General features: G+C 44.8%; 1 protein-coding gene across 12 annotated transcripts in view; it reads left to right on the top strand.

Annotated features, from left to right (window-relative positions):
• LOC106577911 (dynactin subunit 1) overlaps positions 1-26,564 on the top strand; it is a 35,791-nt gene extending 9,227 nt beyond the window's left edge. For 11 of the 12 annotated variants that reach the window (XM_045701523.1, XM_045701521.1, XM_045701518.1 and 8 more), the window contains 23 exons: positions 69-185; positions 542-746; positions 1,453-1,531; positions 1,880-2,039; positions 7,326-7,430; positions 7,878-8,069; positions 9,345-9,461; positions 9,650-9,802; positions 9,916-10,082; positions 10,330-10,498; positions 10,721-10,789; positions 11,067-11,188; positions 14,026-14,116; positions 14,521-14,682; positions 18,007-18,138; positions 19,538-19,663; positions 19,825-19,967; positions 20,331-20,497; positions 20,699-20,829; positions 21,063-21,267; positions 24,871-24,944; positions 25,066-25,155; positions 25,306-26,564. In XM_045701523.1, the coding sequence (XP_045557479.1) occupies positions 69-185; positions 542-746; positions 1,453-1,531; positions 1,880-2,039; positions 7,326-7,430; positions 7,878-8,069; positions 9,345-9,461; positions 9,650-9,802; positions 9,916-10,082; positions 10,330-10,498; positions 10,721-10,789; positions 11,067-11,188; positions 14,026-14,116; positions 14,521-14,682; positions 18,007-18,138; positions 19,538-19,663; positions 19,825-19,967; positions 20,331-20,497; positions 20,699-20,829; positions 21,063-21,267; positions 24,871-24,944; positions 25,066-25,155; positions 25,306-25,443 (3,114 nt within the window). In that variant the 3' untranslated portion in view covers positions 25,444-26,564. Of the gene's footprint in view, positions 1-68; positions 186-541; positions 747-1,452; positions 1,532-1,879; positions 2,040-7,325; positions 7,431-7,877; positions 8,070-8,106; positions 8,959-9,344; positions 9,462-9,649; positions 9,803-9,915; positions 10,083-10,329; positions 10,499-10,720; positions 10,790-11,066; positions 11,189-14,025; positions 14,117-14,520; positions 14,683-18,006; positions 18,139-19,537; positions 19,664-19,824; positions 19,968-20,330; positions 20,498-20,698; positions 20,830-21,062; positions 21,268-24,870; positions 24,945-25,065; positions 25,156-25,305 lie in introns of those variants that run through there. The other variant, XM_045701524.1, reaches the window with a different exon arrangement.
• Positions 26,565-26,850: the final 286 nt, after the last annotated feature.

Raw genomic sequence — 26,850 nt, 5'->3', positions numbered from 1 at the left:
TTTTTATAAATATGTCATGTAATAACTTGTATTATTATTATTTATTCATATTTACAATGATTATTCAGGTCAAGCTGAAGGAGCTGGAGAAACACAAGATTCAGCTGGAGCAGCTCCAGGAGTGGAAGACCAAGATGCAGGAGCAGCAGACTGACCTGCAGAAACAACTCAAAGAGGCCAAGAAGGTACAGTACACACCAGAAACATGAATGATTAACCTCTATGGTAGTCACCTTTTTGAAATGAGTACACAACCTTCACACTTCTGTTGGGGTTTCTGTCCACTTCTCTTATTAAATCACAGTACTTGGCAAGACTTCAAGTAACAAACTGGTAGTCATTAACCTAGGATAATTAAAAGGTAATCGCTTATGTAACGCTGTACCAAGTATGGAAGTCTGTTGTCGGGTACCTAGTTTTAGCTTTGGTTAGATTGACATTGCTAATGACGTCCACTCTTGTCATTCTGGATTTTTTCGCGTATTTCGTCTGACTCTGTTCACACACACATGTGAGATTTACACTAATGTTCCTCTCTCAGGACGCCCGGGAGGCATTGGAGGCCAAGGACCGCTATATGGAGGAGATGTCAGACACGGCGGACGCCATCGAGATGGCCACCCTGGACAAGGAGATGGCCGAGGAGCGGTCCGAAAGCCTGCAGGTGGAGGTGGAGTCGCTGAAGGAGAAGGTGGAGGAACTCACCATGGACCTGGAGATCATTAAACACGAGGTTGAGGAAAAAGGTTAGAGGTCACTAGTAGTGAGTTGCTATAGAAGGCTGCTCTATTTATGGTATCTCATCCCATACAGAGGGTCAAAGATCATACCCCCAAAACATGCTAACCTCTCCTGTTATTGTAATGGTGACAGGTTAGCATGTCTTGGGGGTATGATCTTTGACCCTTTAACTTTCTCACTCATCATTTTTCACGATTCATTCAGGATTATCTGTAATGGTAGCATCCACATTAATGTAGCAGTGTTCAGAAACATTCTTATGATAAAACTGACTCCAATGGCACAATACATTATTTACCATTTAATTTCTATTGGACTCAAAATAAATTGAAATGAAACCATAACGACATGTAAATGCATCCGAGTTTGTAGAGTCACAAGCTTGATGTAGTCATTCCGTGCTAGGAATATGGGACCAAATAGTACACTTTTGACTACTTTATTTCTAATCTTTAGGGGTGTCAATAATTTTGGTCCCTACCTTTTTATTGAGAAAAAATATATTGTTCAACAAGAACTTTTTGCATACACTATAGCGCAGTATTTAAATGATTTATTTTATACAGTCATTATTGTTCATTTTTATCAAGGGTGTCAATCATTTCGGATCCCACTGTCTTTATATAAAAAAAAAAAAAATAGCAATCATATATTTGACAAGGACTTATCCAGTATTGCTTGGCAAAGTTGAAACCTAACCTGCTTCTCCAGGTTCCGACGGAGCTGCCTCTAGTTACCACGTAAAGCAGCTGGAGGAGCAGAACAGCAGGTTGAAAGATGCTCTGGTCAGGTGCGTGTACTTCAAACTAAAAATAAAATGGGTTATGGTTTTATTTCTTGAAAAGTAAAAATGTTGAACAAACTGTCTCATCCGTTACATGATGTTTCATTCAGATCTAGTGCCCCGTATGGGTACACTGGGTGTCTTTTCCCTTCAGGATTTGCTCAAGATGATTTGTCTGTCACTTCTTGGGGCAGTTTCCTGGACACAAATTAAGCCTAGTCCTGGACTAAAAAGCCTGCTCAGTGGAGAATCTCCATTAGAAGTGGTTTCTAGTGCAGGACTGCACTTAATCTGGGTCTTAAATGTTTCCCTTTAGTTTGATCTCTAACATAACTATTTGTTCCCCTCCCTCAGGATGCGTGACCTGTCGTCGTCTGAGAAGCAGGAGCACGTGAAGCTGCAGAAGCAAATGGAGAAGAAGAATGGAGAGCTGGAGACTCTGAGGACCCAGAAGGAGAAACTACAGGAGGAGATGAAGCAGGCTGAGGCCACCATCGATGAGTTGAAGGAGCAGGTCAGTCAGCCAGGCCACCATCGATGAGCTGAAGGTCAGTCAGTCAACCAGTTTGTCAGCCAGTCAGTTAGTCAGTTAGCCGGGGGGGGGGCTAGGTTACCATCAACAAGCTTAAAGAATGGGTCAGCCAGTCAGTCAGGCTACCATCAACAAGCTTAAAGAATGGGTCAGCCAGCCAGTCAGTCAGGCTACCATCAACAAGCTTAAAGAATGGGTCAGCCAGTCAGTCAGGCTACCATCAACAAGCTTAAAGAATGGGTCAGCCAGCCAGTCAGTCAGGCTACCATCAACAAGCTTAAAGAATGGGTCAGCCAGCCAGTCAGTCAGGCTACCATCAACAAGCTTAAAGAATGGGTCAGCCAGTCAGTCAGGCTACCATCAACAAGCTTAAAGAATGGGTCAGCCAGTCAGTCAGGCTACCATCAACAAGCTTAAAGAATGGGTCAGCCAGCCAGTCAGTCAGGCTACCATCAACAAGCTTAAAGAATGGGTCAGCCAGCCAGTCAGTCTACCATCAACAAGCTTAAAGAATGGGTCAGCCAGTCAGTCAGGCTACCATCAACAAGCTTAAAGAATGGGTCAGCCAGCCAGTCAGTCAGGCTACCATCAACAAGCTTAAAGAATGGGTCAGCCAGTCAGTCAGGCTACCATCAACAAGCTTAAAGAATGGGTCAGCCAGCCAGTCAGTCAGGCTACCATCAACAAGCTCAAAGAATGGGTCAGCCAGTCAGTCAGTCAGGCTACCATCAACAAGCTTAAAGAATGGGTCAGCCAGTCAGTCAGGCAACCATCAACAAGCTTAAAGAATGGGTCAGCCAGCCAGTCAGTCAGGCTACCATCAACAAGCTTAAAGAATGGGTCAGCCAGTCAGTCAGGCTACCATCAACAAGCTTAAAGAATGGGTCAGCCAGCCAGTCAGTCAGGCTACCATCAACAAGCTTAAAGAATGGGTCAGCCAGTCAGTCAGGCTACCATCAACAAGCTTAAAGAATGGGTCAGCCAGCCAGTCAGTCAGGCTACCATCAACAAGCTTAAAGAATGGGTCAGCCAGTCAGTCAGGCTACCATCAACAAGCTTAAAGAATGGGTCAGCCAGCCAGTCAGTCAGGCTACCATCAACAAGCTTAAAGAATGGGTCAGCCAGTCAGTCAGGCTACCATCAACAAGCTTAAAGAATGGGTCAGCCAGCCAGTCAGTCAGTCTACCATCAACAAGCTTAAAGAATGGGTCAGCCAGCCAGTCAGTCAGGCTACCATCAACAAGCTTAAAGAATGGGTCAGCCAGCCAGTCAGTCAGGCTACCATCAACAAGCTTAAAGAATGGGTCAGCCAGCCAGTCAGTCAGGCTACCATCAACAAGCTTAAAGAATGGGTCAGCCAGTCAGTCAGGCTACCATCAACAAGCTTAAAGAATGGGTCAGCCAGTCAGTCAGTCTACCATCAACAAGCTTAAAGAATGGGTCAGCCAGTCAGTCAGGCTACCATCAACAAGCTCAAAGAATGGGTCAGCCAGTCAGTCAGGCTACCATCAACAAGCTTAAAGAATGGGTCAGCCAGTCAGTCAGGCTACCATCAACAAGCTTAAAGAATAGGTCAGCCAGTCAGTCAGGCTACCATCAACAAGCTTAAAGAATGGGCCAGCCAGTCAGTCAGGCTACCATCAACAAGCTTAAAGAATGGGTCAGCCAGCCAGTCAGTCAGTCTACCATCAACAAGCTTAAAGAATGGGTCAGCCAGCCAGTCAGTCAGGCTACCATCAACAAGCTTAAAGAATGGGTCAGCCAGCCAGTCAGTCAGGCTACCATCAACAAGCTTAAAGAATGGGTCAGCCAGCCAGTCAGTCAGGCTACCATCAACAAGCTTAAAGAATGGGTCAGCCAGTCAGTCAGGCTACCATCAACAAGCTTAAAGAATGGGTCAGCCAGTCAGTCAGTCAGGCTACCATCAACAAGCTTAAAGAATGGGTCAGCCAGTCAGTCAGGCTACCATCAACAAGCTTAAAGAATGGGTCAGCCAGCCAGTCAGTCAGGCTACCATCAACAAGCTTAAAGAATGGGTCAGCCAGCCAGTCAGTCAGGTTACCATCAACAAGCTTAAAGAATGGGTCAGCCAGCCAGTCAGTCAGGCTACCATCAACAAGCTTAAAGAATGGGTCAGCCAGCCAGTCAGTCAGGCTACCATCAACAAGCTTAAAGAATGGGTCAGCCAGCCAGTCAGTCAGGCTACCATCAACAAGCTTAAAGAATGGGTCAGCCAGTCAGTCAGGCTACCATCAACAAGCTTAAAGAATGGGTCAGCCAGTCAGTCAGTCAGGCTACCATCAACAAGCTTAAAGAATGGGTCAGCCAGTCAGTCAGGCTACCATCAACAAGCTTAAAGAATGGGTCAGCCAGCCAGTCAGTCAGGCTACCATCAACAAGCTTAAAGAATGGGTCAGCCAGCCAGTCAGTCAGGTTACCATCAACAAGCTTAAAGAATGGGTCAGCCAGTCAGTCAGGCTACCATCAACAAGCTCAAAGAATGGGTCAGCCAGCCAGTCAGTCAGGCTACCATCAACAAGCTTAAAGAATGGGTCAGCCAGTCAGTCAGGCTACCATCAACAAGCTTAAAGAATGGGTCAGCCAGTCAGTCAGGCTACCATCAACAAGCTTAAAGAATGGGTCAGCCAGTCAGTCAGGCTACCATCAACAAGCTTAAAGAATGGGTCAGCCAGCCAGTCAGGCCACCATCAATGAGCTCAAATAGCAGGTCAGTCAGTCTGTCCGTCAGCCAGTCAGTTAACCAGACAGCCAGCCAGGACTTTATCAACAAGCTAAAAGAACAGGTCGGTCGGTCAGTGATTCAGCCAGTCAACTAGGTTACCATCAACAAGCTCAAAGAACAGGCCAGCCAGCCAGTCCGACAGGCCACCATCATTGAGCTCAAAGAACAGGTCAGTCAGTCAGCCAGCCAGGCCACTATCAACGAGCTCAAAGAACAGGTCAGTCAACCAGTCAGTCATTCAGCCAGTCAGTGAACATGTCAGTCAACCATAGTGTCAGTCAGCCAGTCCGTCCATCAGCCAGTCAGTTAGTCAGCCAGGCCACCACCAACGAGCTCAAAGAACAGGTCAGCCAACCAGACAGTCGGTTAGTCAGTCAGTCAGTGACCTCAAAGAACATGTCAGTTGGTCGTTCAGCCAGTCAGTCAGCCCACCATGGATGAGCTCAGTGAACAGGTTAGCCAGTCAGTCAGCCCACCATGGATGAGCTCAGGGAACAGGTTAGCCAGTCAGTCAGCCCACCATGGATGAGCTCAGTGAACAGGTTAGCCAGTCAGTCAACCCACCATGGATGAGCTCAGTGAACAGGTTAGCCAGTCAGTCAACCCACCATGGATGAGCTCAGTGAACAGGTTAGCCAGTCAGTCAGCCCACTATGGATGAGCTCAGTGAACAGGTTAGCCAGTCAGTCAGCCCACCATGGATGAGCTCAGTGAACAGGTTAGCCAGTCAGTCAGCCCACCATGGATGAGCTCAGGGAACAGGTTAGCCAGTCAGTCAGCCCACCATGGATGAGCTCAGTGAACAGGTTAGCCAGTCAGTCAGCCCACCATGGATGAGCTCAGTGAACAGGTTAGCCAGTCAGTCAGCCCACCATGGATGAGCTCAGGGAACAGGTTAGCCAGTCAGTCAGCCCACCATGGATGAGCTCAGGGAACAGGTTAGCCAGTCAGTCAGCCCACCATGGATGAGCTCAGGGAACAGGTTAGCCAGTCAGTCAGCCCACCATGGATGAGCTCAGGGAACAGGTTAGCCAGTCAGTCAGCCCACCATGGATGAGCTCAGGGAACAGGTTAGCCAGTCAGTCAGCCCACCATGGATGAGCTCAGGGAACAGGTTAGCCAGTTGCTCATATAGAGCAGGGGTCTTCAACTTTTATTTGCTCAGGGAACCCCACCGAGGCATACCGGCGACCCAGGGACGCCCTCCCTGGCATACCGGCGACCCAGGGACGCCCTCCCTGGCATACCGGCGACCCAGGGACGCCCTCCCTGGCATACCGGCGACCCAGGGACGCCCTCCCTGGCATACCGGCGACCCAGGGACCCTCATCATACTTTAGCAAAAAAAATACATTTCATGTCTTATCAGGTGAATGATAAGGGCAAAGAGAAGTAATCAACATTTTTAAATGAATAGTTTTGGTAGATCGTTTTTCATTATTTTGACCTGCCCACATTATTATTTACATTTTAGTAATTTAGCGGACGCTCATATCCAGAGGGACTTACAGTAGGGAGTGCATACATTTTTATATTGTTTCCCCGTGGGAATCGAACCCACATGCATGGCGTTGCAAGCGCCATGCTCTACCAACTGAGCCACACGGGATCTAATTGGACAAGGAAGTGTAAACTGTTAACATAGCCTATTAGCTACAACGGTAGCTCCAAACACATTTTTGCTAAGAGCAACTGTTTAGCTGACCAAGAAGGATAGTGATGGAGTGCTGGATCAGATGACCTGGCCTCCACAATCACCTGCCCTCAACCCAATTGAGATGGTTTGGGATGAGTTGGACCGCAGAGGCCAGGAAAGGCAGCCAACAAGTGCTCAGCTTATGTGGGAACTCCTTCAAAACTGTTGCAAAAGCATTCCTCATGAAGCTGGTTGAGCGAATGCTAAGAGTGTTCAAAGCTGTCATCAAGGCAAAGGGTGGCTACTTTGAATCTAAAATATATTTGGATTTAACACTTTTTTTTAGTTTTCTACATTATTCCATATGTGTCATTTCATAGTTTTGATGTCTTCACTATTATTCTACAATGTGGAAAATAAAGAAAAACCCTTGAATGAGTAGGTGTGTCCAAACTTTTGACTGGTACTGTATGTCCTAGGTGGATGGTGTTAGGGTTAAACTGTGTTATATGTGTCCTAGGTGGATGGTGTTAGGGTTAAACTGTGTTATATGTGTCCTAGGTGGATGGTGTTAGGGTTAAACTGTGTTATATGTGTCCTAGGTGGATGGTGTTAGGGTTAAACTGTGTTATATGTGTCCTAGGTGGATGGTGTTAGGGTTAAACTGTGTTATATGTGTCCTAGGTGGATGGTGTTAGGGTTAAACTGTGTTATATGTGTCCTAGGTGGATGGTGTTAGGGTTAAACTGTGTTATATGTGTCCTAGGTGGATGGTGTTAGGGTTAAACTGTGTTATATGTGTCCTAGGTGGATGGTGTTAGGGTTAAACTGTGTTATATGTGTCCTAGGTGGATGGTGTTAGGGTTAAACTGTGTTATATGTGTCCTAGGTGGATGCTGCTCTTGGGGCAGAGGAGATGGTAGAGACTCTAACTGAGAGGAATCTGGACCTAGAGGAGAAAGTCAGAGAGCTGAGAGAGACGGTCACTGACCTGGTGAGTTCAATCAACAATACCCCTGTCAACGCTGTTACCTTAATGTCAACGCTGTTACCTTAATGTCAACGCTGTTACCTTAATGTCAACGCTGTTACCTTAATGTCAACCCTGTTACCTTAATGTCAACCCTGTTACCTTAATGTCAACCCTGTTACCTTAATATCAACTTTGATATCCATGTGAACTCCGTTACTTTGTATGCTTTGAGTAGTCAGCGATTTGTTGAGTCAACTCTGTTAGTATGTTTTGAATAACCAACTCTGTGTCAACTGTTTGCCCTTCATGTGGGTCCACGGCATTGGCAAGGAGACTGTTTTAGAGACGGAGAGACACCCTTTGTGTTTGAACCCTGTCTGTGCATGACTTTACATCTAAACCCCTGTCCACTCGTCACTACACAACTATAGCTGCTCTAACCCGTCAACCCTGACCTCTCCCCTCCAGGAAGCGATCAACGAGATGAATGACGAGCTTCAGGAGAACAGCCGAGAGACAGAGATGGAGCTGAGGGAGCAGTTGGACCTGAACGGGGCCAGGGTGAGAGAGGCCCAGAAGAGAGTGGAGGCTGCTCAGGAGACTGTAGCGGACTACCAGCAGACCATCAACAAGTACCGCCAGCTCACTGCCAGCCTGCAGGTATGTACCGCCAGCCAGCCTGCAGGTATGTACCGCCAGCCAGCCTGCAGGTATGTACCGCCAGCTCACTGCCAGCCTGCAGGTATGTACCGCCAGCCAGCCTGCAGGTTGGTACCGCCAGCCCACTGCCAGCCTGCAGGTATGTACCGCCAGCCCACTGCCAGCCTGCAGGTATGTACCGCCAGCTCACTGCCAGCCTGCAGGTATGTACCGCCAGCCAGCCTGCAGGTATGTACCGCCAGCCAGCCTGCAGGTATGTACCGCCAGCCAGCCTGCAGGTATGTACCGCCAGCTCACTGCCAGCCTGCAGGTATGTACCGCCAGCCAGCCTGCAGGTTGGTACCGCCAGCCCACTGCCAGCCTGCAGGTATGTACCGCCAGCCCACTGCCAGCCTGCAGGTATGTACCGCCAGCCCACTGCCAGCCTGCAGGTATGTACCGCCAGCTCACTGCCAGCCTGCAGGTATGTACCGCCAGCCCACTGCCAGCCTGCAGGTATGTACCGCCAGCCTGCAGGTATGTACCGCCAGCCTGCAGGTATGTACCGCCAGCCTGCAGGTATGTACCGCCAGCTCACTGCCAGCCTGCAGGTATGTACCGCCAGCTCACTGCCAGCCTGCAGGTATGTACCGCCAGCCAGCCTGCAGGTATGTACCGCCAGCCAGCCTGCAGGTATGTACCGCCAGCTCACTGCCAGCCTGCAGGTATGTACCGCCAGCCAGCCTGCAGGTTGGTACTGCCAGCCCACTGCCAGCCTGCAGGTATGTACCGCCAGCCCACTGCCAGCCTGCAGGTATGTACCGCCAGCCCACTGCCAGCCTGCAGGTATGTACCGCCAGCTCACTGCCAGCCTGCAGGTATGTACCGCCAGCCCACTGCCAGCCTGCAGGTATGTACCGCCAGCCTGCAGGTATGTACCGCCAGCCTGCAGGTATGTACCGCCAGCCTGCAGGTATGTACCGCCAGCCTGCAGGTATGTACCGCCAGCTCACTGCCAGCCTGCAGGTATGTACCGCCAGCTCACTGCCAGCCTGCAGGTATGGTTGGAAATCACAACTTCAGAGGAGTGTCAAAGAACATGCAATCAAAAAATGACACTGAAAAACACTAACAAGCATGTTTAGTAGTTAAAACAATGAAAAGGTGAACTTGTTTGTCACACTTTGGGGTTTTAATAACTTCCTGAACACATTCCTTTTAAGCAAAATGGGGAAGGTGTTAGGTGACAGTGGTTACTTTTGGTTGTTTGTATCTAAAGTGTGTGTGTGTGTCTAGGATGCCAACAAGGAACTAACCAGTGCTCAGAATGCCAACGCAGAGCAGGTCCAGCAGCCACCAGCTGAGCTGTTTGACTTCAAGATCAAGTTCGCTGAGACCAAGGCCTACGCCAAGGTAAGGAACACAGAGCAGCAGGTTCTGGTGAAGACCCAGCTTGGGGTCCAACTGTCCCATTCAACACTTTGGGAGCATCATACCAGTCTGCGGATGTACTTTTTGTTCCCAGAGAAACATGCATTGCATTTTAGTGTTAAATGTACAGGTGTGACGTTATTGCAGATAAATAATGTGTGTGTCTCCAGGCCATAGAGATGGAGCTGAGGAAGATGGAGGTGGGCCAGGCCAACAGACAGGTGTCTCTCCTCACATCCTTCATGCCCGACTCCTTCCTGCGTCACGGAGGAGACCACGACTGTATCCTGGTGCTGCTGCTCATACCAAGACTCATCTGCAAGGTACAGGGAGAGAATGGGACAGTGACGGGTTCAACATTTAACGAGGAGTGTGTCTGCTTGTTTATTTGTCTGTTTTCAAGATGCCACATGTATGTTTCCCCCCCTGCCTCTAGGCTGAGTTGATCAGTAAGCAGGCCCAGGAGAAGTTTGATCTGAACGGTAACCCCGTGGAGAGGACTGGGGTGAAGATGAGAGGACCACCTGGAGAACAGCTCAGCTTCGCCTCAGGACTGGTCTACTCTCTCACCCTGCTACAGGCCACGCTGCACAAATACCAACAGTAAGGCCAAGTGTGTCTGTCTCTCTCTGCCACTACTAAATAGTAAGGAAAACCATGAAGGAGTTATCTTATAGATTCTGAATAACTTTGTCTTAATTAGGAAGAGGAAGTGTATTGTATATCTGACATACCCTATGTTACTTTCAAAAGATAGTACCAGCTCATTCAGCAGTCTGCTTTCTCTCGCCTGTGGCTGTTGTCAGTGTAGTGTCATTTACTTCATCCATCAAATATTCTCTCCCCCTAGAGCGCTGAACTGCTGCAGTGTGCAGGTGTATATGCAGATGGGGACTCTCTACTCAGAGATGAGTGTCCATGAGCGTTCCCTAGACTTCTTCATTGACCTGCTGCACAAAGACCAGCTGGATGAGACCGTACACGTGGAGCCTCTCACCAAGGCCATCAAGTACTACCAGGTTAGTACCACGCATGGGTTCACACACACACCCTTCATATGCACTCGATGGCACACCTGACGGAGAGACGAAAACACTTGCCCACACGCTATACTCTCGACAGTGCCGACTCTGTCAACTCAACACTGATGAAACACAAGCCTCATCAATTTTGTTAAGAATAAGTAAAACTCCAGATTGTGTGAGGCCTTGATTGACGTACCAATCTGTTTTATGTTGCAGCAACTGTACAGCATCCACCTAGCTGAGCAGACTGAAGACTGCACCGTGCAGCTGGCTGATCACATCAAGGTAAAACACTTTTACTGAAGAAAGTAAACCTCTCTAGGCCCTGTTAAGGTCTTTCCTTTCCTCCCTTGAGGTAATCAAGATTTCTAACAGGCCCCTAGTCTTTTCAAAGTTCAGTAACATTGTCTAACTAAACTCAATTTGACCTTTTGATCTCTGACCTCTAGGTCATTCAGAGGGTGTTGGATTGTATGGGGGCTGAGGGCCTTCCTACACTACTGACTGTCTCTCTCTCGTTCTCGGTCTCTCTCCGTGTCTCTCTGTATTTGTCCGTGTGTAGTTCATCCAGAGTGCGTTGGACTGTATCGGTGCTGAGGTGGTGCGTCTCAGGGCTTTCCTGCAGCCGGGACAGGAGGGGCTGGCTCTGAACATCCTTCTGAAGGACCTTGACACCACGTGCAGGTCTGATATAGCTATATTTAATAATATTATTTCCATGTACGGTACTGGTTGAATACCCTGATATAGCGGTTTCTTCCAACCTAGGAAGTTTATCATGCTTGTGTTACTGCTTATGTTTGAGGCAACCGCTCCACAGGTGACATGGCTGTATGTGTATTCTTCTATTCTATAAATCAGACTTTTAAGACCTTTGCGACGTATGTGTTTGTAAAAAGTAACATACAATGTTAATTGTTTTGTATTTGAAAATCATTACTGTATGTCGAATAAATTACTGCGTGTTTATTTAACAACCAAGGCTATGTAAATATTTTCACTGTGTTTATTTAACAACCAAGGCTATGTAAATATTTTCAAAGGTCAAAGGAACTCAAGGAAATAAATGATACTAGTCACCAGTTTAGACACACATACTCATTCCAGGGTTTTCTTTATTTTTACTATTTTCTACATTGTAGAATAATAGTGAAGACAAACTATGAATGAACACATATGGAATCATGTAGTGACCAAAAAAGGTGTTAAAATATATTTTGATTTGTATATTTGAGATTCTTCAAAGTAGCCACCCTTTGCCTTTGACAGCTTTGCACACTCTTGCCATTCTCTCAACCAGCTTCACCTGGAATGCTTTTCCAACAGTCTCTTGAAGGAGTTCCCACATATGCTGAGCACTTGTTGGCTGCTTTTCCTTCACTCTGCGGTCCAACTCATCCCAAACCATCTCAATTGGGTTGAGGTCGGGTGATTGTAGAGGCAAGGTCATCTGATGCAGTACTCCATCACTATCATTCTTGGTCAAATTGCCCTTAGACAGCCTGGAGGTGTGTTAGCTCATTGTCCTGTTGAAAAACAAATGATAGCCCCACTAAGCACAAACCAGATGGGGTGGCATATACAGTTGAAGTTGGAAGTTTACATACCTTAGACAAATGCATTTATACTCAGTTTCGCACAATTTCTGACATTTAATCTGAGTAAAAAATCCCTGTTTTAGGTCAGTTAGGATAACCACTTTATTTAAAGAATGTGAAATGTCAGAATAATAGTAGAGAGAATGATTTATTTCAGCTTTTATTACTTTCATCACATTCCCAGTGGATCAGACGTTTACATACTCTAGTATTTGGTAGCATTGCCTTTAAATTGTTTAACTTGGGTCAAACATTTCGGGTAGACTTCCACAAGCTTCCCACAATAAGTTGGGTGAGTGTTGGCCCATTCCTCCTGACAGAGCTGGTGTAACTGAGTCAGATTTGTAGGTCTCCTTGCTCGCACACACTTTTTCAGTTCTTCCCACACATTTTCTATAGGATTGAGGTCAGGGCTTTGTGATGGCCACTCCAATACATTGCCTTTGTTGTCCTTAAGCCATTTTGCCACAACTTTGGAAGTATGTTTGGGGTTGTTGTCCATTTGGAAGACCCAATTGCGACCAAGCTTTAACTTCCTGACTGATGTCTTGAGATGTTGCTTCAATATATCCATATAATTTTCCTCCCTCATGATGCCATCTATTTTGTGAAGTGCACCAGTTCCTCCTGCAGCAAAGCACCCCCACAACATGATGCTGCCACCCCCGTGCTTCACGGTTGGGATGGTGTTCTTCGGCTTGCAAGTCTACCCCTTTTTCCTACAAACATAACGATGGTTGTTATGGCCAAACAGTTCTTTTTTTGTTTCATCAGACCAGAGGACATTTCTCCAAAAAGTACGATCTTTGTCCCCATGTGCAGTTGCAAACTGTAGTCTGGCTTTTTTATGGCGGTTTTGGAGTAATGGCTTCTTCCTTGCTGAGCGGCCTTTCAGGTTATGTTGATATAGGACTCGTTTTACTATGGATATAGACACTTTTGTACCCGTTTCCTCCAGAATCTTCACAAGGTCCTTTGCTGCTGTTCTGGGATTGATCTGCACTTTTCTCACCAAAGTACATTCATCTCTAGGAGACAGAACGCGTCTCCTTCCTGAGCGGTATGATGGCTGCGTGGTCCCATGGTGTTTATACTTGCATACTATTGTTTGTACAGATGAATGTGATACCTTCAGGTATTTGGAAATTGTTCCCAAGGATGAACCAGACTTGTGGAGGTCTACAATTGTTTTTCTGATGTCTTGGCTTATTTCTTTTGATTTTTCTCATGATGTCAAGCAAAGAGGCACTGAGTTTGAAGGTAGGCCTTGAAATACATCCACAGGTACACCTCCAATTGAGTCAAATGATGTCAATTAGCCTATCAGAAGCTTCTAAAGCCATGACATCATTTTCTGAAATTTTCCAAGCTGTTTAAAGGCACAGTCAACTTAGTGTATGTACATTTCTGACCCACTGGTATTGTGATACAGTGAGTTATAAGTCAAATAATCTGTCTGTAAACAATTGTTGGAAAAATGACTTGTCATGCACAAAGTAGATGTTTCTTACCGACTTGCCAAAACTATAGTTTGTTAACTAGAAATTTGTGGAGAGTAGGGCTAGCTGTCATCAGGGTAATGGGTGACTACTTTGAAGAATCTCAAATATAAAATATATAGAGATTTTTTTGCTAAATGATTCCACATGTGTTTAATCATTTTAATAATTCGCCAGGTCGCAATTGTAAATGTGAACTTGTTCTCAACTTGCCTACCTGGTTAAATAAAGGTGAAATAAATAAATAAAATAAAAAAATGTTGATGTCTTCACTATCATTCTACAATGTAGAAAATAGTACAAATAAAGAAAAATCCTTGAATGAGTAGGTGTGTCCAAACTGTTGACTGGTAGTGTGTGTGTGTGTGTGTGTGTGTGTGTGTGTGTGTGTGTATTTTCCAACTCTGTTATTTACCTTCTGCAGTGACATCAAACAGTTCTGTAAGAAGATCAGGCGCAGGATGCCAGGGACCGATGTACCAGGGGTGCCAGCTGCTCTGTCTTTTGGGGCTCCGGTATGTGACTAGCGCTATGCTTAGGCCTTATGTTTAGTTGGAGAGTCTTGGCCTTGTTAAGTGTTTCACAGTATCTTTGTAGCCCCAGTATGAACAAAATTTTGTAGGTCTTGTGCCTAACACAAACCCAGTGGGTCCATACATGCGAACATTAGCCAATTTCAAGTCATTGACGTAGTTGCATGTGATAGAACGCTACATGTTAGCTGTGACCATCAAGTAACCTGGCACACTTAGCCCTATGCTAACAACACCTGCTGGCCTTGACTATTGGCTGGCATTTGGAGCGCAGAGCCTAGTGTTTCCACTTATCTCATAAACTACAGTAATGCAACTGTCAACTTTGTGGAGGTGGAAACACTCTGTGAGAATGTGTGACTGACAGCTCTGTGGACCAATGGCAGGTGTCGGAGACGCTGACGGACTGCAGGCGTCAGCTGACGCGGGTGGTTGCCGTGCTACAGGAGGTGGCTGCGGCGGGGGCGCAGATGGTCGCCCCTCTCGGGGAGCAGGAGGGGCTCAACGCTCTAAAACTGGATGACGTGGCCTTCAAGGCTGTTGAACAGGTACTATATACGGCACACACTTGTTAGCTCCCGGAGCTAATTCTTCTTGATCAATGTGGACGACCTGTCTGTCACACAATACAGTAACCATAGGCTACATGTACACTACATGACCAAAAGTATGTGGACACCTGCTCGTCTAACATCTCATTCCAAAATCACGGGCGTTAATATAGAGTTGGTCCCCCCCTTTGCTGCTATAACAGCCTCCACTCTTCTGGGAAGGCTTTCCACTAGATATTGGAACATTTTGTTGCGGGGCGTACATGAATGTATAGTTAAAGTGACCATGCATATATGATAAACAGAGAGTAGCAGCAGCGTAAAAAGAGGGGTTGGGGGGGTATAGGCCACTGCACATTACACGCGACAGAAAAACAGAAAAGCCCATAGATATATGCTCTCTTGAGTAAATAAATGAAACTAGCTCCAGGAGGCTAATCTTTTTGACGGTGGACTGTATTACTGTAATGTATTATATGAACTGGAATTATGGACTTCATTCAAACTATGATAAATCAGAAGAGAACATGCGATTCTGGTCCCACGCATGCGGCCTACAAAGTTACAAGTACAGGCTAGTGAATTTGATTTTAATTTTGAAATATAATTGTGCCTATTCGTATAATTCGTAGGCTGACGTGTGTGTATATCATAATATTTCCCCTTAATGTTGTAAGCCTACCTCCTCTCTCTCTCTCGTTGCTTCATTCCTTCCTCGCTTTCAACAGTTAAATGAAATACGTTTTGTTGTCCTTCATCACTCTAATGACGTCCTTGAATAATATAGGACTAAAATTAGATGCGTAAGGCTTTCACTTTTCTTCACGAAGATTTGATTGGTTCTGGGTCTGAGTAAATAACTGCTCTAGCCTACTGCCATCACACGTTCGTTCTTCTTTCAAACTAAACACACACTGATTTTTCTATTGGCTGTTGTAATTAACATTTAGCAAAAAAGAGCTACAAAAGATAAATAATAATATCTAATGTAACAAATGTTTTATATCAATAAAAGCAGTGTAATTTCACCATATTCAATAGGCTTGAGATCTACTAACAAAATAGGCTTATTGGTATAAGTAATGCTAAAGAAATTATATCCAACAAGCTATTCTAGTCTAGCTTTTCCCGCATGAGACTCCAAGAGCTAAGGAGGGTTTTTTAGCATAGGTGCGTGTGTATTGCGCAAGAAACCAAGGCTATAAGTTAGAAGCTTATTATGCATAACCCACCATTAATCAGCTAAATATAAGGCTAATGCTGCCTTGAATTTATTACCTGAAAGAGGTAGACTAGGGGTATGTATGTATGTATGTATGTATGTATGTATGTATGTATGTATGTGAGGGCTATATGTCAATCTAGAACAGGATTCTCTATTTTGGATGTAATTTAAATGGAGTTGATGGAGCGAGAGAGAGAGACTGCGAGAGAGTGCTCACGTGTGCACTGATTTTAAAGAAAAGATATTTGAGTGCTGCAATTTAAAAAAACAAGATGACCCCCAAAAGCCAGATGGAGATAGACGCTATTCGGTCTTTGTTACTGTAGCATAGGCTATGCTGCAAATGTAGGCCTACCTGTCACAAGAAAGTAAGTTACATGATGAGATGATACTGTAGGTCTGCATGCATTGTGTACTGCATGCCGTACTGAGATGGTCTGTCCCCACCCTGAGCGTTGATTCATCATGCAGAGGTCGTAGGTAAGGATCTGACTCTTTCTTTTCGCCTAAAATGACATACCCAAATCTAACTGCCTGTAGCTCAGGCCCTGAAGCAAGGATATGCATATTCTTGATACCATTTGAAAGGAAACACTTTGAAGTTTGTGGAAATTTGAGAGTAATGTAGGAGAATATAACACATTAGATCTGGTAAAATATAATACAAAGAAGAAAACATGCATTTTTTTTGTCATCTTTTAAATTCAAGAGAAAGGCCAGAATGTATTATTGCAGTTTAGGTGCAATTTTGGCCACTAGATGGCAGCAGTGTATGTGCAAAGATTTACACTGATCCAATAAACCATTGCATTAATGTTCAAAATGTTGTATGAAGTCTGACCAAATGTGCCTAATTGGTTTATTGATACATCTTCCAGTTTATAACTGCACTCTCCTCAAACAATAGCATGGTATTTTTTCACTGTAATATCTGCTGTAAATTGGACAGTGCAGTTAGATTAACAAGAATGAAAGCTTTCTGCCCATATAAGACATGTCTATGTACTGGGAAATGTTCTTGTTACTTACAATGTCATGCTAATCACATTAGCGCACGTTAGCTCAATCGTCCTGTGGGGGGGACACCGATCCTGTAGAGGTTTTAACAGTTCCATTTCACATCATGCTGTTCATATAAATTATTTATTATAATTTACTCGTTTCTCCCAGTTATTTCTCCCAGGAAAAGGGAGTAGTTTTGGCCGCTAAATCTCAGTAACCGGGTTCCCGACATTCAAGCCTAATTGGCACTATGCATTGGGGCAGGTAGCGTTCTCCTGGCATCCGTCAAACTTAGATTTGCCCGTTGGACTGCCAGATGGTGAAGCGTGATTCATCACTCCAGAGAACGCATTTCCACTGCTCCAGAGTCCAATGGCTGTGAGCTTTACACCACTCCAGCCAACACCATGTGCAATGCCAAGCGATCTTAGGCTTTGTGTGGCTGCTCGGCCATGGAAACCCATTTCATGAAGCTCCCGACAAACAGTTATTGTGCTGAAGTTACTTCCAGAGGCAGATTGGAACTCGATAGTGAGTGTTGCAACCAAAGACAGACAATTGTTATGCGATACTTGCTTCAGCACTCGGTGGTCCTGTTCTGTGAGCTTGTGTGGCCTACCACTTCACAGCTGAGTCGTTGTTGCTCCTAGATGTTCCCTCTTCACAAAAACAGCACCTAGAGTTGACAAGGTCAGCTCTAGCAGGTTGATGAACTGACTTGTTTGAAATATGGAATCCTATGATAGTACCACGCTGAAAGTCATTGAGCTCTTCAGTAAGGCCGTTCTACTGCCAAAGTTTGTTTGTCTATGGAGATTGCATGGCGGTGCGCTCGATTTTATACACCTGTCAGCAAGGGGTGTGGCTGAAATAGCGAAATCCACTCATTTGAAGGGGTGTCCACATACTTTTGTATCTATAGTGTATTAATGACAAATGTCCTTATATGTTAGGTATATTGATGAAGAGTTGGTCCTCTCTGTTAATATTCTCTCTCCCCTCTATCTCTCTCTTTCTCTCTCTCTCTTTCTCTCTCTCTCTTCACTCCATCTTTCTCTCTTCACTCCATGTCTTTGGTAACCCTCCCTCTCCAGGTGTATGGGTCCCAAGGTCTAAACCCCCATGAGTGTCTGCGTCAGTCCTGCAGCGCTGTCATCTCCACCATGAACAAGATGGCCACTGCCATGCAGGAGGGAGAGTATGATGCTGAGAGACCACAGGGAAAGGTACAGATAGAGATCTCCATATAGCAGCTCTATTAGATGAGGCATCGTATCAGTTTGGAGTTAGATACTACAAAAGGACCTTCTCCCTGGGGGGTATGAGACTGGGGGGGGCTATGGCTGGAGACGGAATTCCTCCTTTACCAGCCGTTCAAAACTATCTATTACATCTGGAACATGTCATGAAATAAACTCTAGTACCGTAATTTCCGGACTATTAAGCGCACCTGAATATAAGCCGCACCCACTGAATTAAAAAATATATATTATTTTGAACATAAATAATGCCTATAAGCCGCAGGTGCCTACCGGTACATTGAAACAAATGAACTTTAAACAGGCTTTAACGAAACACGGCTTGTAACAAAAATAAATAGGCTTTAACGAAACACGGCTTGTAACAAAAAATACAAAATTAGCAGTAAACAGTAGCCTACCAAGAAAGTCATTGGTCACCATCTTCCTCCTCCTGTGCACTGAAACCACTGAAACCATCTCCTTCGGTGTCGGAGTTGGATAGCCTCAGAATTGCTTCATCCGATATTGGATCGTTTTCATTGTCGCTCTCGTCACTTTCATCCGGAGGCAAATCCCCCACTGAGCAGTCTTCAACACGCAGCAGTCCAGCCTTTCGAAACCCGTTGATGATAGTGGATTTTTTGACAATACTCCACGCTGTCTGGACCCACTGGCAGACTTGACCATAAGTTGCTCTTCGCATGCGGCCCGTTTTAGTGAAGGATTTCTCCCCACTTGTCATCCAAGCCTCCCACTGAACACGGAGCGCCACCTTAAATGCACGATTTACACTGATGTCGAGTGACTGCAAATACTTTGTTGTACCCCCAGGAATCAGGGTGACAAAATGACTACCGTAATCAGAATGATGGGAAGTTTGAGAGCGCTCGATTTAATCTAAACAGTAAACACAAAAGATGTTTGACCTTAACCCGTTCGGCAATTTCATTGGTCTAATGAAAGCTTCATGCCGCCAAAAAACTGACCACGTCACAGAATGTTTTTTTTTTAGAAAAAAAAATTGAAAGCGGGAAAAATCCATATATTAGCCGCGTCATTGTTTAAGCCACGACGTTCAAAGCCTGGGAAAAAAGTAGCGGCTTATAGTCCGGAAATTACGGTATATTTCATGACATTGACATTCTCTCACTCTCCCCTCTTACCTGTTTCTCCCATCACACTCCCTCCACCTCTCTCCTCTATCCCTCCCTCCACCTCTATCCCTCCTTCTACCTCTCTCCTCCATCCCTCCCTCCATACCTCTCTCCTCCATACCTCTCTCCTCCATACCTCTCTCCTCCATACCTCTCTCCTCCATACCTCTCTCCTCCATACCTCTCTCCTCCATACCTCTACCTCTCTCCACCCTCCCTCCCTCCTCCAGGCTCCCCCAGTAGAGGCTCGTGCAGCAGCCCTCAGGGCAGAGATCACTGATGCAGAGGGGCTGGGAGTCAAACTGGAAGACAGAGACACTGTCATCAAGGAGCTCAAGAAGTCACTTAAGATCAAGGTAGGGACATGTCTCTCTCTCTTTGTTCTTACACACATATACCACACCACAGTCATTATCGTCCCTCTTATTCTTATACACATTCACACATTTTTCTCCACATGCACCCATCTCTCAACTCACCTCCCTCCTGTCTCCCTCCCTCCTGTCTCTATACCCAGGGAGAGGAGCTGAGTGAGGCCCACGTCCGACTCAGTCTCCTGGAGAAGAAGCTGGACACGTCGACTAAAGACGCAGACGAACGTGTGGAGAAGATCCAGACCAAACTGGATGAGACCCTGGCCCTCCTCAAGAAGAAAGAGAAGTAAGACAGGAGGGGGGGGGTTGAACTGTTTGGAAAGTAGGACGTTATTGTTATAGAATGTGCAGTAAAGATATGCATATGTCCAACACTGTCTCCTAGGTATTCAATACAGAGTCTATAGCGTTCTGGACTGTCTGTAAAGAGTAGACGGAAGAGGATTGGACAGGTGTGAGATTTCCTCTAGCCTATCAGAGGGCTAGGTGGTGCGATCACCATATTGTTAAACCTGTCAAACCCTCAGATCTCCAGTGAGACTAAGGGTTGTTTTTGTTTAACCCCCCCTCCCCACACACACACACACACACACACACACACACACACACACACACACACACACACACACACACACACACACACACACAGGGAGTTTGAGGAGACCATGGACGCCCTGCAGGCAGACATCGACCAGCTGGAGGCAGAGAAGGCGGAGCTGAAGCAGCGTCTCTCCAGCCAATCAAAGAGCACCATTGAGGGCCTCAGGGCCCCGCCTGCCTCGGGCATCGCCTCCATCGTCACGGGATCCGCCGGAGGTGAGGCTCCTGAGTCGTCTGATCCCTCACTTCACGCACCTTAGTACACGCCACCTCTTATACCTCGCACGTCATTAATACTATACATATTCCTAATATTTTTATAGTGTTTTGTTGTTCTTTTATCTTTTTTATCTCACAAGGTTTCATTTTATTTCTCAATTCCTTCTTTCCCCCTCTATTCCCCATCCCTCTCTCCAGCCGCTCTTGCCCCAGGAGCAGGGGGTCTGTCTGGGCCCATGCAGGTGGTGGACTCCCCTCTCCTCCGTCAGCAGGTGGAGGCTCAGAGACTGGGTATCAAACACCTGAAGAACGAGAACAACAGACTCAAGGTCTGTCACTTTAAGTCTGATCGTCTCTCTATTCAGTCCTAATGAAAATATGGATCAATTCTTTCTTGATTCCAGATCACTGTCCGTCTGTGTTGTATGTGGTTCGTTAAATAGTCCAGTTGTCATGGATACATTATCATTAGTAGTTGATATTTGTATGTTTCTTGCTGTAGTTAACCGACTCTGTACCTGTCTCTATTGATAACTCTCTGTGTATCTTGTCTCTCCTACAGGCAGAGAAGATGAGAGCCCAGTTAGCCTCTCTCCCTCCCCTCCACGTCCCCAAGTTACACCTGAGAGAGGCCACCTCTTCCTCCTCTCCCCCTGCTGAGGGGCCTCTCCAAGGGGCTCTCTACAGGAAGACGGAGCAGCTCCTGGGGACCCTGCTCAAGATGACCGCCACAGTTAAAGTGGTCGACATCACCGGGAAGACACCAGGTGACGGAGGGATGTGTGTTTGTGTGTGACAGGAAGACACCAGGTGACTGGGAGGGATGTGTGTTTGTATGTGACAGGAAGACACCAGGTGACTGGGAGGGATGTGTGTTTGTGTGTGACAGGAAGACACCAGGTGACTGGGAGGGATGTGTGTTTGTGTGACAGGAAGACACCAGGTGACTGGGAGGGATGTGTGTTTGTGTGACAGGAAGACACCAGGTGACTGGGAGGGATGTGTGTTTGTATGTGACAGGAAGACACCAGGTGACTGGGAGGGATGTGTGTTTGTGTGACAGGAAGACACCAGGTGACGGAGGGATGTGTGTTTGTGTGACAGGAAGACACCAGGTGACGGAGGGATGTGTGTTTGTGTGACAGGAAGACACCAGCTGACTGGGAGGGATGTGTGTTTGTGTGACAGGAAGACACCAGCTGACTGGGAGGGATGTGTGTTTGTATGTGACAGGAAGACACCAGGTGACTGGGAGGGATGTGTGTTTGTGTGACAGGAAGACACCAGCTGACTGGGAGGGATGTGTGTTTGTGTGACAGGAAGACACCAGGTGACTGGGAGGGATGTGTGTTTGTGTGACAGGAAGACACCAGGTGACTGGGAGGGGTGTGTGTTTGTGTGTGACCGGAATACACCAGGGCCCAGTTTCCCAAAAGCATCTTAAGGCTATGTTCATGGTTAGAACCTCCGTAGGAGCATCGTTAAATCTCAGAGCTGTTTCTCAAAACCATTGTTACTAAAGTTGCACTTGAAAACGCTTGTTATTTAACGACTGCCTCAGACCACTCACAGAACAGCTCAGTATGTCGTTAGATGCCTTTTTTGCCCTTGTGAGGCAGATGATCTCTGCTGAACACAGAATCATGAGGATTATCCATCTCTCTGTGACCGCTGATAACTTCAGAACCAAGTTGACTACAAGTACAAAGTTGACAATGTCTTTGCAATTGTTACAAACAAGTAAAATAAAAATATTGTCTGTACTTTTTCCCTCAATATATTCCATGATGTGTAACAATGTGCAAATCTTGATTTAGGTCATTGGGGATAGAATCACACTGACGGGATTGCTAGCATGGCGCGAAATTTAAAAACAGCAAAAATCTAATAATATCAATTTCTCAAACAATCAACTATTTTACACCATTTGAAAGATAAACATCTCCTTAGTCGAACCACATTGTCCGATTTCAAAGAGGCTTTACGGCGAAAGCATAAAGTTAGATTATGTTAGGAGAGTACATAGCCAAAAAAGTACACACAGCCATTTTCAATTCAAGGACAGGTGTCACCAAAAGCAGAAAACCAGCTAAAATTATGCACTAACCTTTGACAATCTTCATCAGATGACACTCCTAGGACATTATGTTAGACGATACAAGCATTTTGTGTTCTATCAAGTTCATATTTATATCCAAAAACAGCATTTTACATCGGCGCGTATCGTTGAGAAAATGTCTCCCCCAAAACTGCCAGTGAATTTACAAAAAATACTCATTATAAAACGTGGTTAAAGTATTAAACTGTTATTCAAAGAATTATAGATTAACACCTCCTGAATGCAACCGCATTGACAGATTTCAAAATAAATTTACTTGGAAAGCACACTTTGCAATAATCTGAGTACTCTGCTCAGAAAAATACACTACGCAATACAGATAGCCGCCATGTTGGAATCATCTAAAATCATAAATAACATTAGAAATATTCCCTTACCTTTAATAATCTTCATCAGAAGGCACTTACAGGGATCCCAGGCCCACAACAAATGTTGTTTTTTTCGATGAAGTTCATAATTTATGTCCAAATAACTTGTTAGCGCGTTCAGTAGGCTACTCAAAATGTAGGGCGCGGGAGGGAAAAGTCACGACGAAAAGTTAAAAAAATCTATTTACGTTCGTTCAAACATGTCAAACGTTGTTTAGCATCAATCTTTAGGGCCATTTTTAACGTGAAACATCAGTGATATTTGAACCGGACCTTTCCTGTGTCTTGAAAAACGTTTGGAATACAAGGTCTCATCTCACATGAACGCGCATGAACGCGCAATAATGAAGTGACGACATCCCAGGGACATCAACTTCCCTTCCTTCTCATCCGGTCTCTGTTCATCATAGACGCTTCTAACAACTTTATAAAGACTGTTGACATCTAGTGGAACCCATAGGAAGTGCAAAATGAATCCTTTGTCACTGTGTGTTTTATTGGCAATGACTCAAATAGTACAGTCACAAGATTTTAATTTCCTGCTTGTATTTCTTCTCAGGTTTTCCTGCTTGTATTTTTTCTCAGGTTTCTGTTATACTTAGAGACACCATTCAAACAGTTTTAGAAACTTCAGAGTGTTTTCTATCCAAATCTACTAATAATATGCATATTCTATTTTCTGGGCCAGAGTAGTAACCTGTTTTAAATTGGGTACGTTTTTCATCCGGCCGTGAAAATACTGCCCCCTAGCCCCTAGAGGTTAAGCATTAGAATCAGCTGCCTCAATATTTGCAGCCGTAGGTGATCATTTATTTCTAGGAGCTGATCCGTCGTCAGTATTGTGAAATAATTCTAATGTTAAGGTAAGATTTGAATGGAGATGGCTGATCTGACAGCAGTACTGCATTTCTTTCGATCCTATCAGTATCGACACTATGCCTCAATGATGCGCTTAGCGAACGTTCTCTCTGCCGTGGTGTTCTGGGAAACATGTTACATCTTCGGCCGTTGTAGGAAAGATGCATCGTTAAAACACTCGTAAGCCTAAATTCTGTCGCTATTGGGAAACCGTGCCCTGGTGTGTGTGTGTGTGTGTGTGAAGGGTTTTGTGATTGTGTAGCATAGTTTATATTATGTGTGTTTCAGTTTAGGTAAAGTATTCACATCCCTCAACTTTTTCCACATTTGGTTGTTACAAAGTGGGATTAAAATGCATTTCATTGTCATTTCTTATCAATGATCTACAGAGAATACTTGGTCAAACTGGAAGAAGAATCCTAACATTTTGTTAAACACTCTCAATCAGATAAGTTTAGCCCCCCTGAGTCAATACATTTTAATCACCTTTGGCAGCGATTATTCAGGACATGAAGTGAATTTCTTTGCAGTATTACTTTAGTGCTTTATTGCAAACAGGATGCATGTTTTGGAATATTTTTATTCTGTACATGCTTCCTTTTCACTCTGTCATTTAGGTTAGTATTGTGGAGTAACTACAATGTTGTTGATCCATCCTCAGTTTTCTTCTATAACAACCATTAAACTATGTAACTGTTTTAAAGTCACCATTGGCCTCATGGTGAAATCCCTTAGCTGTTTCCTTCCTCTCTGGCAACTGAGTTAGGAAGGACGCCTGTATCTTTGTAGTGACTGGGTGTATTGATACACCATCCAAAGTGTAAATAATAATTAATGAATTCCACTTTGACATTAATGGGGTATTGTGCATAGGCCAGTGACACAACAACTCAAATGTAATCCATTTTAAATTCAGGCTGTAAAAACTAAATGTGGAAGGAGTCGATGGGTGTGAATACTTAAGGCACTATGTGTCTATTTGAGTTGGTACATAGATAAAGAACTAATGTCTTTCTCTTCTACAGTGAGTGCTAGTGCTCAGCTCTTGGACCAGACGGCTCGGCTGCAGAGCCTGAGTGATGCCCTGGACAAACTGAAGGTGGCTTGAATTTATATTATCAACACCTAGTAATAGTCATAGTATTTATCTTCACCTCAGATTTTGTCCACTAATCTCTGTTTTTCATGGAAATGGACATAACATCAAGTCTCTCTCTCAGGGTGAAGTGGCAGAGCATGTGGTTTCTCAGCAGCCTGGGGCAAAGGTCTCCTCTGACTTTGCCACCTTTCCCATTTCCTCTTTCGTCAAGGTAATACGCACATGGACATCACAGACTGTCTTAGTTGGCACTCAAACAAATACTAGGAATATATCTCAATGCAACAGATATCTGGTGGATGCATCAACCTGTATTTGTTGTTCTTTGACATCCTCTTTTCTCGTCCTCCTGTCTTCTCAGGCGAAGGAGGAGAAGCAGGGAGGCACGGTGTTTGTAGGCCGCGTGGCCATCCCGTGTGCCAAGGGCCAGGAGCAGGTGCACCGTCTTGTCCTATCACAGCAACACCTGCAGCAAGTGCACCGCCTCCTCATAGCCTAAGACGACACCCCATTGGCCTGCGTCCACAAGTGACAGCAGGCTTCACCAATCGGAGCCCAGCAGACACAATAGTTTTTTTTGTCTCTCACCTAAAGTTCCAGTCCATTTCCTGTTATTCCACAGAATCTCTCAGGATACGCTTTGTCACACTACACCACCTAGAAATAGCATTTAAATTGCCATCAGAGGCTTTATGCCCCTTCTAGGATGTCTATTTCTATAATTTTTTCTATGCCAAAGAGACACACACGTGTTCTCATCGAGTACCTAATAATACTGTACAACTGATTTTCTATTGCACTTCAAGTCCTAAATGATTTTTTTCATCTCCTTTTGTTCTACTGTGGTGATTTATTATTCGCCAACCTGCGTATACCAGCAGTCAGCAGGATCTTAATGTGTGATTACCCTGTTTGGGGATTTTGTTCAATTGACTATTGTTATTCAGTCATGACAGGCTATTTCAAACCTAGGGTGTGTCTGAAATTACACCCTATTCCCTATATAGTCAATAAGAAGAGGGTGGAATGAAGTCCCATAGCCAGTTCACACACTTAACTTTTCTCACTGTTAACTTATGTTCATATCTATTTGCATGTCATTTCATTAAGATAGGAAGCTAATTTAATGTTTTTTGTGTCAGTCCACTACTAGGACCTTTATAGATTTAAGAGAGCTAGCCGTAAGTGAACTTGTTACTCAGAGTATTTGAATTGTTTCACTGTGTTGTCTCTCTCATTTTCAGTTAGTCATTACACTATGAAGGTCTATCCATCATATGTACCTCTGTCAAGACCTTTCACATTAGTCACTATTCATGGTAACTGATGAAGAATGCATGCAAGTATATCTGGGTGGAAGTAAAGATATCATTTAAAGGTTTTTGGCTAGTGGTTAAGGTTATATGCAGATGGTCTCTGAAGCCGTGATACTTTAACTACAAGTTTCTGTCAGACCGGGTGTTCAGTGAGATTGCAGAACATTTACCAATGCAAATGTTAAAACCATACCGAAATAGTTAAGACCATACAGCGGACTGGAACCTGTCCATGGATGCAAACAACTATATAGTACCTAACGACTAATGTGTCCAAAACAGAACAATAAAGATCTTAAAGTCATCCATTTTGTCAGATTAAATGATATTCACAATATATTCATGTATGAATATAGAAGTTAATGCTTTTTATTTGTACTGTGACCGAATTTCAAGGTTAAGCATTTTATTTGCTTAGCACCACTGATCATAAACACAAAGGGTCCATTTCCCAGACAGGTTAGGCCTGGTCCTGGACTAAGATGTACTTTCAATAGAGATTCTCCACTGAGCAGGCTTTTTAGTCCAGGACTAGGCTTGATGTGTCCAGGAAACTGGTCCTTAGAATTGTAATAAGAATGCATTTGATT

The sequence above is a fragment of the Salmo salar genome, chromosome ssa18, assembly GCF_905237065.1.
Source record: "Salmo salar chromosome ssa18, Ssal_v3.1, whole genome shotgun sequence".
Lineage (NCBI taxonomy): Eukaryota > Metazoa > Chordata > Actinopteri > Salmoniformes > Salmonidae > Salmo > Salmo salar.
This window is presented reverse-complemented; position numbering and strand designations above follow the sequence as displayed.